The 15343-nt window shown below is 35.4% G+C and overlaps 1 protein-coding gene and 1 pseudogene across 6 annotated transcripts in view; both read left to right on the forward strand.

The window, feature by feature from the left end:
• C2CD5 (C2 calcium dependent domain containing 5) overlaps nucleotides 1–15343 on the forward strand; it is a 91716-nt gene that overhangs the window by 10256 nt on the left and 66117 nt on the right. For all 6 annotated transcript variants that reach the window (XM_087442683.1, XM_004435449.3, XM_087442680.1 and 3 more), the window contains exons 4-7: nucleotides 5692–5863; nucleotides 8232–8327; nucleotides 11116–11271; nucleotides 12381–12579. In XM_087442683.1, coding sequence (XP_087298809.1) covers nucleotides 5692–5863; nucleotides 8232–8327; nucleotides 11116–11271; nucleotides 12381–12579 — 623 coding nt within the window. The remainder of the gene's footprint in view (nucleotides 1–5691; nucleotides 5864–8231; nucleotides 8328–11115; nucleotides 11272–12380; nucleotides 12580–15343) is intronic.
• On the forward strand, nucleotides 8340–9782 carry LOC147914779 (leucine-rich repeat-containing protein 34 pseudogene; annotated as a pseudogene).

Consider the following 15343-nt stretch of genomic DNA (forward strand, 5'->3'; position numbering starts at 1 on the left):
GGGTTATTTCTGCCATTTGGCTATTGTGAATAATGCTGCAATGAACATTGATGTACAAGTATCTGTTTGAGTCCTTGTTTTCAGTTCTTTTGGGTAGAAGTGGAATGGCTGGGTCTTATGGCAAATTCTATTTAGCTTTTTGAGGAACTGCCAAACTGTTTTCCACAAGTGGCTATACCATTTTACATTCCCACTGGCATGTATGAGAGTTCTAGTTTTTCCATATCCTTGTCAACACTTGTTATTTTATGTTTTTTTAAAAAACTGTAAGCCATCCTAGTAGGTCTGAAGTGATAGTCACTGTATAGTTGTAATTATGAATGAGGCGTTTTTATTTTGAATGAAGCAACTTATGATTTCTGTGGCTAAGGACCATTTGCGTTTCTTTTACTTTGAACTATCTCCTACTTTAACCTTCCAAAGAAGATATTTGGAGATGACGTTATGGCAGTAGACTTACCGGGACTTGGTGACCAGCTTAATACGAAGAATGTAGACGTGAAGTGGTATCTCATTGGTTCTGATTTGCATTTCTCTAGTGACTAATAATGTTGACCATCTTTTTATGTGCTTATTGGCCATTTGTAGATCTTCTTTGGAAAACTGTCTATTCAAGTCCTTTGCCTACTTTTAAGTTGGGTTGTTTATTTATTTTGTTGATGTTTTAATAGTTTATAACATTGTGAAATTTTGGGTTGTACATTTTTGTTTGTCCATCACCATATATATGTCTCCCTTCACCCCTTGTGCCCACCCCCTACCCCCATTGCCCCTGGTAACCACAATACAGTTTTCTCTGTCCATGTGTTGGTTTATATTCCACATATGAGTGAGATCATACAGTGTTTGTCTTTCTCTTTCTGGCTTATTTCACTTAACATAATACCCTCCAGGCCCATCCATGTTGTTGCAAATGGGACGATTTTGTCTTTTTTTTATGGCTGAGTAGTATTCCATTGTATATATATACCACATCTTCTTCATCCAATAGTCAGTCGAGGGACACTTAGGTTGCTTCCACTTCTTGGCTATAGTGAATAATGCTGCAGTGAACATAGGGGTGCATAAGCCTCTTTGGATTGTTGATTTCAGGTTCGTTGGATAGATTCCCAGTAGTGGGATGGCTGGATCATAGGGCATCTCTATTTTTAATTCTTTGAGGAATCTCCATACCGTTTTCCATAGAGGCTGCACCAGTTTGCATTCCCATTAGCTGTGTATGAGGGTTCCCATTTCTCCACATCCTCTCCAACATTTGTTGTTTTTTGTCTTGGTGATTATAGCCATTCTAACAGGTGTGAGGTGATATCTTAGTGTTGTTTTGATTTGCATTTCCCCGATGATTAATGATGTTGAACATCTTTTCATGTGCCTATTGGCCATCTGTATATCTTCTTTGGAGAAGTGTCTCTTCATTTCCTCTGCCCATTTTTTGATCGGGTTGTTTGTTTTTTTGTTGTTCAGTTGTGTGAGTTCTTTATATATTATGGAGATCAACCCCTTGTCAGATGTATGTTTTGCAAATATTCTCTCCCAGCTAGTGGGTTGTGGGTTGTTTATCTTTTTGTTGTTGAGTTGTGGAAGTTCTTTTTATATTCTGAATATTAAACCATTATCAGATATATAATTTGCAGTTATTTTCTTGAGTTCAGTAGGTTGTCTTTTCACTTTCTTGATAATTTTCTTTGATACATAAAAGTTTTTAATTTTGATGAAATCCAGTTTATCAATTTTTTTATTGCTCATGCTTTTGGTGTCAATGCAGAGAATCCATTGCCAAATCTGAGGTCATGAAGATTTACCCCTATGTTTTCTTCTAAGAGTTTTAAGGTTTTAGCTCTTATAGTTAGGTCATTGATCCATTTTGAGTTAATTTTTGTAATGGTGTGAGGTAAGGGTCCAACTTCATTCTTTTGCATATGGAAATCCAGTTGTTTCAGCACCATTTGTTGAAGAGACTGTTTTTTCCCCATTAAATGGTCTTGGCACCCTTGTCAGAAGTCAGTTGGACATAAGATGTGTGGGTTAATGTCTGGACTCTCAATTCTATTCCATTGGTCTGTGTGTCTATCCTTATGCCATTACCATACTTTTTGATTACTGTAACTTTGTAGTAAGTTTTGAAATCAGGAAGTATGAATCCTACAATTCTGTTCTTCGTTTGTGTTGATTTTTTTGTTGTGGGGCATTTTGATTCCCTTTTTGTTTTCTTTTGTGTATCTACAAATTTTTTTTTAGTTTCCAAAATGACATGTATTTTGAAAGACCCATAAAATATTGTACATGTATTAAGTCTGTTGTGCCATTTTAAACTATATTATTGAGGTAAAAATGTGGAATATATGAGTCACTGAAAGTAATTAAAGTAACTTGCTTACATGATTTCAGATGGAATAAGAATTACAAAGTGCATCTTCATTACCCTAGCAAAACATTTAAATGCTTATGTAGCTTCATTTTCATGGCTTTTTCTTTTTCCCATAACCTAGAAATGGTTAAAAACAAATGCTCTGGATCACTTACATTGTTACTGGAATGGTAGAAGGAGGCAGGCTTTATGTACTAGTAATTTTCATGATAATAGGACATTAATATTTAAGAAAATGGATATTTCATTTTATTGATGACACAATACTAGAAAAAAATATAATGTATTTGTACTTCTCTGAAGTAAGAGATTTTTATGATATTAATGAGCTTTAGTAACTAAAGTTACCAGCCACCTCCCTTAAAATTTAGTATTTTGGCTAGTACTTTTAATAATAGTGTATATTATGTGAAAAATGTTCTGAAACTTTGTATTTGGAGTTACCATGTTTATCAGTTGTGAATTGTGTTCAGTTATGTATGTCATGAACTCTCAAATAATGTCTTAAAAAAATAGATGTTTAGTTTTCTTTCATGTAAAAGATGTGTTGAGCCAGGCAGTCTAAGCGTCTTTTGGTAGCTCCACGCAGTCATGGAGGATCCTTCTGTCTTTCTCTTCTGTCACCCATAGCCTGTGGCTTCCATACTCAAGGTCACTTTAGCCTCCAAGTTAGCAGCTGGAGTTCTAGTTCAGGTCAGTGTTCCAGGCTGGAAGAAGGAGCTTGAATGAAGGGGAGTACAGGAGGAGTGGTGGTGAATTAAACTTACACTTTTCAGCTGAGCAAGCCCTGTTTAAGTTTTTCCGCACCCTGTCTAGCTCTAAGTAATGACTTATGCTTATATCTCATTAGTTGCAAAGGAGGCTAGGAAATGTAGTCTTTTATCTGGGCGTCTTCCTGTGTAGCTAAAATTTTTAAACACTTGAAACATTTCTGAGAAAGTCTTAATTTATAATATTTTATCATTGAAATTGGTTCAGTTTATTGGTTTAAATTGGTTTGAAATTGGTTCATTTAATCTATTAAATATTCTTAATTAAAGTTAATTCCTAAACTTCTCTATTCAGATTTTTCATATTATTAGTTATCTGTGTGTATTATGAACTGTTTCTAGTCACTCAGTTGGTGTGGAGCACTATAATATCAGGGAAGGGATACCTTAGTGTCTCTTGAGATAAGATGATAGTACTCATAGGTAGATGTGTAGGTGATTGAATAAATGTACACAAAAATGTTATTAATAGAGTTAGAAATTGGGGGGATGTCTTTGGAGGAATGGTTAATGGCTTAGTTTATGACTCCTTTCTATTAAATGTATAGTAATGCAGTAGTGGTAGAGAGAATGCCGTTGATGACAAGTGATTCAGAATGGATTGGAATTCAAAAGCATTGTTTTATTTTGACATTTCATTATGGAAATTTTCAAACATGCAAGCAACTAGACAGATTAGTATGTTGAACCATCTATCTGTCACCTATCTTTACCTTTACCTTCCAAAGTTGTCTACATTCTGCTGTTCTTGTTTCATTTGCTACCCTACCCCCCATTTTTGGGGGGAGAGGCAGGAATATTTTAAGGCAAATTAAAGATACTATGTGATTTTATCCCTAAATTTTTAATTGTGTCTCTTTTATAGAGAAAGACCCCTTTTTTAAAACAAATCATCCAGTTATATTATCATATCAATGATATCAACAATAATTCTTCATGTATTTAATTCTTAAAATAATCTTCAGAGGTTGGATTGTTAGCCTAAAATCAACAAGAAATTAAAAAGGAATGGAGAAAGGCATAATGTTTCATAATTCAGTTTAAAAACTTTAACCAAAGTATAAGGATTGCAGAGATATCACTTGACCAAAGCATATGTAAGGAAAATATAGAGATTTTAGTTAACCACAAACTCAGTCTTAATTAATAGTATGGTATGTCTGCTGTAATGACAAACATTCATAGGCACATTTAAAAAGTTTTTTAAGGGCCACACCCGTGGCTTAGTGGTTAAGTGCGTGCGCTCCACTGCTGGTGGCCCAGGTTCAATCCCGGGCACTCACCGACGCACCGCTTCTCTGGCCATGCTGAGGCCGCATCCCACATACAGCAACTAGAAGGATGTGCAGCTATGACCTACAACTATCTGCTGGGGCTTTGGGGGAAAAAATAAATAAATAAAAATTCAAAAAAAAATAAAAAGTTTTTTAATATTTTAGTTATAGGAAATAATCCTTTTGTATTCTGTCCTAGTCTCATTACTATCTCTCATACTGTCTTCCATCTAGCTGCTATATTTGATGAGGGGTACTGGCAAATTAGAGAATGGCATGGTATCCAGAGGATGGCAGCCAAAATAGTTAACGTGTCTTCCATGAGGGAGAAGTCTTTTTTTGCCTTGTTCTTTGTCATAGTCAGTTTGGGCTGCTATAACAGAAGACCAGAGACTGGTGGCTTAAACAATAGCATTTTATTTTTCACTGTTCTGGATGCTGAGATCAGGGTACCATCATGGTTGGTTGGGATGAGGACCCACTTTCTGGTTTGCAGATGGCCATCTTCTGGCTGTGTCCGTACATGGTGGGAAGAAAGATTATCTTTCCCTGTCTCTTCTTATAAAGATACTAATCTCATTCATGAGGTCTCCACCTTCATGACCTAATTACCTCCCTAAGGCCGCATCTCCAAATACCATCCTATTGGGGATTAAGGCTTTGACATATGAATTTTCAGGGGACACAGACATTCAGTCCATTGCAGTCTCTCTTTGGTACAGTACTTGGAACATGATAAGTACTTGGTAATGAGTAAATAAAAGGAGAGAGGGTAGACATTTATTTCATGAACTTAAAGTTGTTTTCACTTACAAATAATATGTTACTTTTGCTTGCAGTTTTATTCTCTGAAATTGTCTGTAGAAATTATGGTGTCATTGTGCTCATTAGCATGCTTACTTTCTGTAGGTAATATATGGACTCTGTTATGATATTCCTTAAGCATTTTTGCTGGATACCATAGGTAGAGTAGTAAAACACAGAATAATATGTAGGAAGAGGAATTAAAACCTAACACTTTTTGTGTGTGAATCATCTTAACTTTGTGCTTGGAGGTAAACTATACTTTTTTTTCCCTCCCAGAAATTTGGCATCTTGTGTAGAAAAAGGAGTTATAACTTTTTGTATGTATATTAATCCCTCTACCTTTGTGCTTAGAGGTAAATCTATAAGATTTGATTTTTCAGACATAAGCAATCTTTTACATTTGGTATATGTATACATTTATGGTAATGAAGATTTTTAAATTATAAGATTTAATTTTAAGATATACTTTTAGGTGGATGATGAAGATTTACAAGATGAACCTCTACAGATCACAGTTCTTGACCATGATACTTATAGTGCCAATGATGCCATTGGTAAAGTGTACATTGATATTGATCCTCTGCTGTACAGTGAAGCTGCAACAGTCATCTCAGGATGGTTTCCAATTTATGATACCATACATGGTAAGGAGTATATTTTAAGAAAATAAATCACCACCTTTTTAATTTATCCTTAAAGACTTAGGTGTTACACTTGGTGGTTTTAAAATATGTATCTTTAAAAGGTGTCTCTTTTTTATCAACATGTAATAGTAAAGTATCATTGGTAGAATTGTTACATTTCTCAACATAATTTGAAATAATGCCTGCTAAATTTGTACAATATAGTAAGTGAATGCATTACTTAAAAATTATCTAATGTTGGTACTCTCTGTTTGTAAAACATATTTTCAAATAGATAATATTGACATTTTTCTGCTTAAAAATTCTTCAGAGGCTTTTTGTTAGTCGAAGCGGGGTTTCCGAAGTGTGGTCCATAGATACTTGCACAGATTCTATGAAGTGAGATGAGAACTGTTTTCAGCAGAATACTTGTATGTCATTTGCCATTTTTATTCTCAGTTTCTTACAAGTGTACAATGGAGTCTTCTAGAGATTTTATGATGTATGATGTTACCACACATGGAATGTAGAACAGAAATGAGAATCTGTATTCCATTAAGCTAGACGTTATAGAGATTTGCAAAAATGTAACACCATGCCACTCTTATCACTAAATTTTTTTTTCAAAATACAGTTATTTTTATAAAAAATGTTGTTTATATAACACAAATGGATTTATTATTATTTAAATTAAGTAGTAAATGGATTTATTATTATTTAAATTAAGTAGTAAATACTGTTTTCAGTTTCAATTTTAATATATAATATGGTAAATATTGATAGATATGATCCACATAAACAAAAACTCTTTGATGTCCTCAATAATTTTTAAGTTTGTGAAGAGGTCCTGTGATCAAAAAGTTTGAGAACAGCTAGCCTAAAAATATGCTGTCTCTTTAGAATGGCAAATGGACCCATAAGGAACTGGCAGATGCTTCTCTCTACAGTCTTGCATCTTTCTGCCTATTTTACATTTTTTGACCTGGCAATAGTAGTTTATTATAATAAAATAAGATGTTTGCTGAGATTTATGTATAAGTATATTGTGATACTATTTATATTCTGTTATTACTTACTAATGTCTAAAATGGAAAACAGGATTTACTTAAATAAATTAGAGCATATATAGACCGTAAGTTATACAGCCAGAACAAAAAGCATGTTTTCAGAATGCAGTGGCATAAGGAAATGTGCATGATATATTATGAATTGCAGAATTCAGATTATAAAACATTATAGGGTGATCCCAAATTGTTTAGAAACAAAAGAATTGCATATTATGATGTCATTAGATAAGTGGGCAGAATACATGCTAAAATGTTTATCCTTGGATAGTTTCATTTCTGGACTAGAATCCTGTTTTTCCTTTGTCCTCTTTTGCTTTTTTCTGTATTTTCTACAGTATATAGGTATTATCTTTGTAATCAGGAAATAAATCCGGTCAAATGTTAAATTACCAGTAAAAAAAGCCACTGGAGAATTAATCTGGGCTGGATTATTTAAAGACAATAGCTATATGAATGAATGAATTTTCTAAACATTTTATATTAAATATTGTTTATAGTTCGTTTAATATATGGTCCTTTGTTAGTAATGTAATCTCTTATTATTTCAATGGGTACGTGAGCAGGTCACTCTTCTTAGAAAGTCTTCCTCCATAAGTATAAATTTGGCATGAAGTCAAGACGGTCAAGTAAAAATATTTAGTAAATGTTTAGAGATAGGGGCTGGGTCATTTTTATTTGTTAGATATTTTCTGAAAAACCCTTACTCTTGGAATTTCTTAGCTTATTTTAACTTATTATTCATTGAAAAGAATAAAATTTCTTTTGTGTTAAATCAGATTCTTACATTAGTTGTTAAGAGCATTTACTCTGGGATAATAAAGGTCTGACTCTTAATCCTGGTTCCACCGCTTACCAGCTAATAATACTGTGCAAATTATTTTTCTTTTATTAAACTTTAATTTCTTCCTCTGTGAAATGGGAGTAATAATACTACAGAAATTACCTCACTGGGTTGGTGTGGGCACTATGAGATACTACACATAAAGCATTTAGAACATTATGCTCTAGCAAGTGCTCAGCAAATGTTATCGTCATCACCATCATCGTCATTATCAGTTTAAATGGGACTCCTTTCCAGTCAGTCTCGGTTATAGTAAGTGGCGACTTGTGGTAAAAATGAAAATTATTCATTCTCTAATGCATACATGTTCTTCAGAAAATAAAGAAACCACTTAGAATGAAAGTAATGAGGAAGCAAAGTTAGCATTGCTGTTATGATTGATACATTATTTTAAAATCATTAATTGACATTTATTTGCTTGGTTATTTAATTGTATTGTATTTCTTAAGGTAGAAACTTGATTTTCCTTTTGAAATTATAGGTATCCGTGGGGAAATCAATGTAGTTGTCAAAGTAGATCTCTTCAATGATTTAAATCGATTTAGGCAATCGTCATGTGGAGTCAAATTCTTTTGCAGTAAGTAAATACATTTTATTACTCATTTAACAGGAAATTTAATAACTGTTAAATGTGGGAAATCAAGTTAATATTTCAGAAGGCTAATGGAAACCCTATTGTACTTTGGTTTTAATGCCAAAGAGAAAATTATTAATTTTTCAGAAACAATTACTGTAGCTCTGGGGACCATTTATCTGATTTTAAAGTAAATGGTGTCTAATTTTTTACAAGTTTATAGAAGTTTTTGTTAGAAAAATCTGGTGGGGCATGCGTGTGCATGTGGTCATCACGACAACGTCACTGTGGCCACAGGGAGGTGTCCACGGGGAGGCTGCCCGGGCTGGCTGTTCCCTCCCTCCTACCCCTACTTCAGCCCCTTCTCCAGTCCCTGCTTCAACATCCACCCCACCCACAAACGTGTTTAGAAAGAATTCCATGAAACATTGCTGGGAACAGTCAGTTAATGCCAGTAGAAAGAGTAATACGTGAAGAGTTTGGGATTCTTTCCAGAATTTTATAGAAGAATCTGCATATTAATGAAACAACTTAATCTCATTTACTTAAACCTTATATTTAATATTATTGGGTCTGAAGGTGGAGAATTGATTGTTAAAGCACCATATAAGAATACAACTCTGAAATACCTAAGAATGACTGGAAATAAGATTGAAAATAAAGGTGGAATGTTTTGCTGCAATGCTACAAATTCATTTATCCTCAGAGAAATTACATCGAGGTGACTGTGATCTGGGAATGGAAAGTGTGATAGCATTTGCTACAGTCCTAACTCAAAACCAAACAATTAAGGGGATAGCCTAAACCGACCTATACTGTATGGCAAACAGGAGGAGCCCCGAGTTCATCTAGGCCCCATGTTGAGAGAAGATCACTGCCTTGTTGAGCGACACGTGTGTAAGCATGATATAAAAAACTGTGGTATAAAACAGGTGATGCCCTGTATCTGAACAACAGACTACACTACCTAGGTGTCAGCGGGCTGTCAGTGTTCAGCAACAACATAGAGGAAGAAGGACTTGTTGCACTTTCTCAATCAATGAAAACAAATCCCACACTCTCGTATCTTCATTTAGGGAAACAAATTCGATGAGGCTACGTGTGTATCATATTTAGACTTAATTTAAATGGGCTGTCTAAAACCAGACAGTGGAGTTGTGGAGCCATTTGTGGTGGGTGGACGTGTGTATCTTGCAGAAGTCTCCAATGGCCTTAAAAAGCATAATTATTGGGCACCAACTTATGGTAGGAAAAGCTTGCAGCCACTCATCTAATGTGGGTTTAACTCTTGTACCAGTAGGTCAACATCTATGAAACACAAGCTCTAAAGTAATTTTCACATATTTGTTTTATTACTTTCACTGAGATTAATATTTTATTACTATTAAACTTTTCTTTCATAAATTAGACAAGTTACTTTTGTCAGATGTGTAAAAGATATAACTATATTAAACTTTGTATAACTGTCCAAAAAAAAAAAAAGAAAAATCCAGTGGTGGTATCCTCTAGTACAGGACACTGAAAAGTCCTATACTAGTACAGGACACTGAAAAGTCCTATACTAGTACAGGACACTGAAAAGTCCTATACTAGTATAGGACACAAAGATAGGAGCAGAGCACTATAGCCAAGCACTGTGGTGCTCTCCCAAATTACACAGACTTCTGAGCCAGCCCTGAAGGCCTAGTGGGTCAGATTCATCGTGCTCCACTTTGGCGGCCCGGATTCCATTCCCAGGTGCGGAACCACACCACTCGTTGGTCCATAACTATGCTGTGGCGGTGACTCACATAGAAGAACTAGGAGGACTTACAACTAGAATAAACAACTATGTACTGGGGCTTTGGGAAGAAAAGAAAAAAAAGAGAGAGAAAGATTGGCAACAGATATTAGCTCAGGGCGAATCTTTCCCAGCAAAAAAAGAAAAAAAAAAGTAATTCCATTCTTCTGGCTGCTCAGATAAACAAACAAGAACAACAACAAAAACAAAATTACATAGGTAATTTTGGAGGTGGAGCCCTGTGAATGCCATGAAATATGGGTCAGAATTGGGCAGATCTGGGCAATTTATAGCCAGCCTGGATTAATAGGGTTGAAAACTCCTAGGTAGTTGAGTTAGCTTCCAGACATGAATGTCTATTTTAAGAAACTGGTTTGGTGTAGGTGTTCTCAGGTTCTCCTCTTTTTGAATCTGACCAGATCTTACTTAAATCCAATGACGTTTGGTGTTTTATGTATTAAATGAGTCTGTTAAGTACTGGTTCAGTACTACTGAACCAGTTAGCCGTATACCGTGAATTATTAGAAACTGCAGGTGTGTGACTCTTCATAATATGTCAGGAAGGTAATGGTTTCATTTTGAGACTGCAGTATGTGGTGTACAGAACTTTTTCAAAGGACTTGTAATAATTAAAGATTTTTCTATTCATTATTTGCTTTCTACCTATTTATATAATAATCTGTTAGCTGACTTTGATTTTGGTTTTTTAAACTTTGTATTGAGTGCTGTTTAAGATAGTCTGTAGATGTTTTCTAAATTATAAAAGTACAATTTATATCTACTATGGTTACATGAGAAAGGTGAGAGGCCTCATGAAAGAAAATGATTATTTTTAAGGGTAAAATGGAGCTTAGAAGACTTTTTAATTGAAAGTATTATTATAATTACACTGAGATTATCACAGTAAAAGATATTCTTGTACTATATAGCCAAAAGATAAGAACTTAGTTTTAAAAAATTGGATTTAACCTTGTGACAAATATGAACATAATAGACAATTTCTTTTAACAGCAACATCTATTCCAAAGTGCTATAGAGCTGTAATAATTCATGGATTTGTAGAAGAACTTGTGGTCAATGAAGACCCAGAGTATCAATGGATTGATCGAATTCGCACACCAAGGGCATCAAATGAGGCCAGACAGAGACTCATTTCTTTAATGTCAGGTATTTAAAAAAATAACTTCATTACTGATTGACTTAATACTCCCAAATTTTTCACTTCCTTTTGATATGCCACCTGAAATTTTACAATGAAGACTGAGAGTTGTAGGTGACTGATTCCCTACCCCAGGCCCCATCCTCCTGAACGCACATGCTTTGCTGTCTTAGAACAAGAAGAAGTCTGAATCAGAAGCTTATAGTTCCTGCTCAGCTAGGTAGTAAAGGGAAATTGTGCTTATGGAGTGGTATAGTGGAAGGTGCCCAGAGCAAGGAAGTCGGACACGGAGTTCTAGTTTTCGTCTCTCTAGCATTTATTTGCAGTCAGAGCTTAGGTCGTCTCTCTAAGGATTTTTTTCAGATGTGGTCTTTTTATAGTCCTTCTCTGACAGCTTGTAGCTCCTTCTACCCCTCCCTGCGACTCTTACCCCATTGCTTTTCTTTGAATAACTTATTTACCATCTAAAATTTTTATATGTGTGACTGTATATATATATATATATATATACACACACACACACGCACACTCACATATATGTGTCAGACAATAAATAAGTATAAATGTTATATAATTTTATATATTTTAAATAGAAAAATATAAATGTTAATGTATTTATATATGTAATATTGTATTATATTCATTCTACTATTTGTATTATGTGATATATGTAAATATATTGTATTATATATTATAATTATGATATTTTAGAATATATGCTATATATATTATATGTTATATGTAATGTTTATATTTGTTTACTTGTTTTTTGTCTGTTTCTCCCCCCATTATATAAACTCCACTAGATTTGGGGCTTTATCTTGTTCACCTCTGTATCTCTAGCACTTAAAAGAAAAGAGGAATGCCAGACACATAATACACATCCAAAAATTATTTGGTAAATGAGTGAACCTCACTTGCCACATCTGTAAATGTAGCTAATAATATCTTACCTCCCTGAAGGTAGGAGGCTGAACCAGATAATCTTTTAGGTTCCTTTCAAGTTCTAAAGATCTATGATTTTTTGACTCGTTTGACTCTGTTACTGCCATATCCAGCTTAAAATTATGTTATGTGGAGATATGAAGCAGAATGAGTTTTCTTCCTTTTTTTATAGGTGAACTGCAGAGGAAGATTGGCTTGAAAGTACTTGAAATGAGAGGAAATGCGGTTGTTGGGTACTTACAGTGTTTTGATCTGGAAGGCGAGTCTGGGTTAGTGGTACGAGCCATAGGAACAGCGTGTACTCTGGATAAATTAAGTAGCCCAGCAGCGTTTCTTCCTGCATGTAATTCCCCATCCAAAGAAATGAAGGAGTAAGTATGAATCCATGAATTGTTCTTATGGAGCTTTTTATCTTTAGCCTATACATTTTCGTTGGATTTGAAACATTTTAGTAGGGTTATTCAACGTACATTTCTTTCTATGGTGATTTTTCTTACCAGAGTTGACTATCAAAACTGGAAGCTTGAAACCATTTAGATATTCCTAATATTTTATTTATACTGTCTTAATGTGAAATTCAAATTAAGTAATGTAAAATTAAACTCATTCCAGATCTTTAGACACTGTGTATCTAAAGCATAAATGAATGTTTGTGTGTTGTGTGAGATTTCACTTATTCTCTGGATAATGCTACAAACTCTATACCTGATAATCCGATTATGCTTATTATTAGCAACATAGTATAGAAAGCAGGAAAGATTGACTTGTGCAGGGGTCTCAAACTCAGATGTCTACAGAGGCCAAGCAGTTTAAATAAATAACATAGCGGGGTATGATTAAGTAGGGAATACTGGAGACTGTGTAAAGCCTGTTTTGGCAGACATTTTCTGTAAAAGACCAGATGGTAAATATTTCAGGTACTAGCCATATAGTCTCTATCTGTGTTTACCAAAAAAAGCAGTTTACCTCTCTTGATCTAAAGGAATTTAGACTCATACGTTTTCTAAAAACTGTGTGTGATCCAACAGAAACACTTCTGTTGACTGGATTTGGCTTATGTGTCATCATTTGTGTCTAAGGCAGTGATTCTAAACGTGGTGGTGGTGCTGTCAGCAGGGAACGTTTGAAATGAAAATTTTCAGTCATAATGATTGAGATGAGAGGGACAATCCTGTTGGGGGCTAGAAATGCTGACTATCCTACATGGCAGGGGACAACTCTGTATCGTCATGTGCCGTATAACAATATTTTAGTCAACAACGGACCACATATACGGTGGTGGTCCCATATGATTAGTTCCATATAATCTGGGTGCGTAGTTGGCTATACCATCTAAGTTTGTGTTAAGTACACTCTATGATGTTCACACAATGACAGAATAGCCTAATGATACATTTCTCAGAACGTATCCCTGTCATTAAGCGACTCTTGACTGTACAGCAAAGACTTGTTCCATCCTCAGTGCTGATAGTACTTTCATTGAGAACCATTGATCTAGAGATTCTTCTAGATCAAAAGTCAACAAACATTCTGTAAATGACTAGAAGGTACAGGTAAATAGTTTAGTCTTTGCTAACAGCAACTACTCACTTCTGCTGTTGTGTGAAAGCAGTGATCGATGAGCGTGGCTATGTTCCAATAAGACTTATTTACAAAACAGATGGCAAGATAGATTCTATCTGTAGTGTGAGTTTGCTGACCCCCATTCTGTGTCATCAGGGAGTCAGAATTCTGCAGTCAGAAAACCTGAAATGTTTCCCACTTCAGCAGTAGTAAAAAAAGAGTTTGACTAGAAAGCAATCACAGTCTTTTCTTTTGTGCATGTGTGTGTGAGGAAGATTAGCCCTGAGCTAACATCCGTTGCCAATCCTCCTCTTTTTGCTGAGGAAGATTGGCCCAGGGCTAACATCTGTGCCCATCTTCCTCTACTTTATATGGGATACCTGCCACAGCATGGCCTGACAAGCCATGTGTTGGTCCATGCCCGAGATCCAAACTTGTGAACCCTGGGCCGCCGAAGCGGAGTGGGCACACTTAACTGCTACACCACCGGGCTGGCCCGATTACAGTCTTTTTTAAAATGAGATTTTCCTGTTTATCTTAAGCTTATTCTTTCTTTCTTTCTTTTTTGTGAGGAAGATCAGCCCTGAGCTAACATCTGTGCTAATCCTCTTCTTTTTCTGAGGAAGACCGGCTCTGAGCTAACATCTATTACCAATCCTCCTCCTTTTTTTTTCCCCCAAAGCCCCAGTAGATAGTTGTATGTCATAGTTGCACATCCTTCTAGTTGCTGTATGTGGGACACGGCCTCAGCATGGCCAGAGAAGCGGGATGTCCGTGCGCGCCCGGGATCCGAACCTGGGCTGCCAGTAGCGGAGCGCGAGCACTTAACCGCTAAGCCACGGGGCTGGCCCAAGCTTATTCTTTTTAATTATTTCCTTTCTGCTGTCCTTTAGTTATTTGGATTAAATTTTAGTCACAAGAGGGAGCACAGTATTACATATATTGCCTAATTTTACTTGGAAATACATTGACAAGTGAAATAATTGTTTTAAATAAACTGAAGAGTGAATTTGCTTTATATTCCATTTAAAATATGTCTGTAAAAGATGTGACCTGCCTGCTGCTACAGGTAAAGTCAGATTGCAGGTGTAACTTTTTGAGGGATTCAGACTTTTTTTCTTTTACCATAGCAAATTTAAGTAAAGACCTGGGTTCCTCCTTCTCCTGCCCCCCTCCAGCTTTACCTGCATTGCCTGAAGGGGCCTGGCTTTTGCAGCTGTGATGTCTGAAGTTTTCCTCTTCTCATTAAATTACTTAGTGGAAAGAGAAAGCTATAATACATGTTGAGTCTTAGAATGCTGTATGGACAGTAGGGGAATACATTTTGCCTGCGTTCAGGAAGAGTTCTCTTAATGTAAATCTTCTGAGATTGTGTAAGTTTTCTCCTTTCTCATTTTGTTGTAGCCATTTGCCTTAAATCATCAAAGATTTACACCATGAAGAATTTAAGTTGCTTCATTGAGATTTTCTGAAAGGCATCTTACTACCTAAGTTATGTTATTTTAAAAAAAAAAAAACCTCAGTACTCAGGCTGCTTTATTGCAACCAGCTTTGTATTTTTGATAATGAATC

This window comes from Ceratotherium simum, chromosome 17 (genome assembly GCF_057802395.1).
Source record: "Ceratotherium simum simum isolate JZ-2026a chromosome 17, ASM5780239v1, whole genome shotgun sequence".
NCBI classification, from domain to species: domain Eukaryota; kingdom Metazoa; phylum Chordata; class Mammalia; order Perissodactyla; family Rhinocerotidae; genus Ceratotherium; species Ceratotherium simum.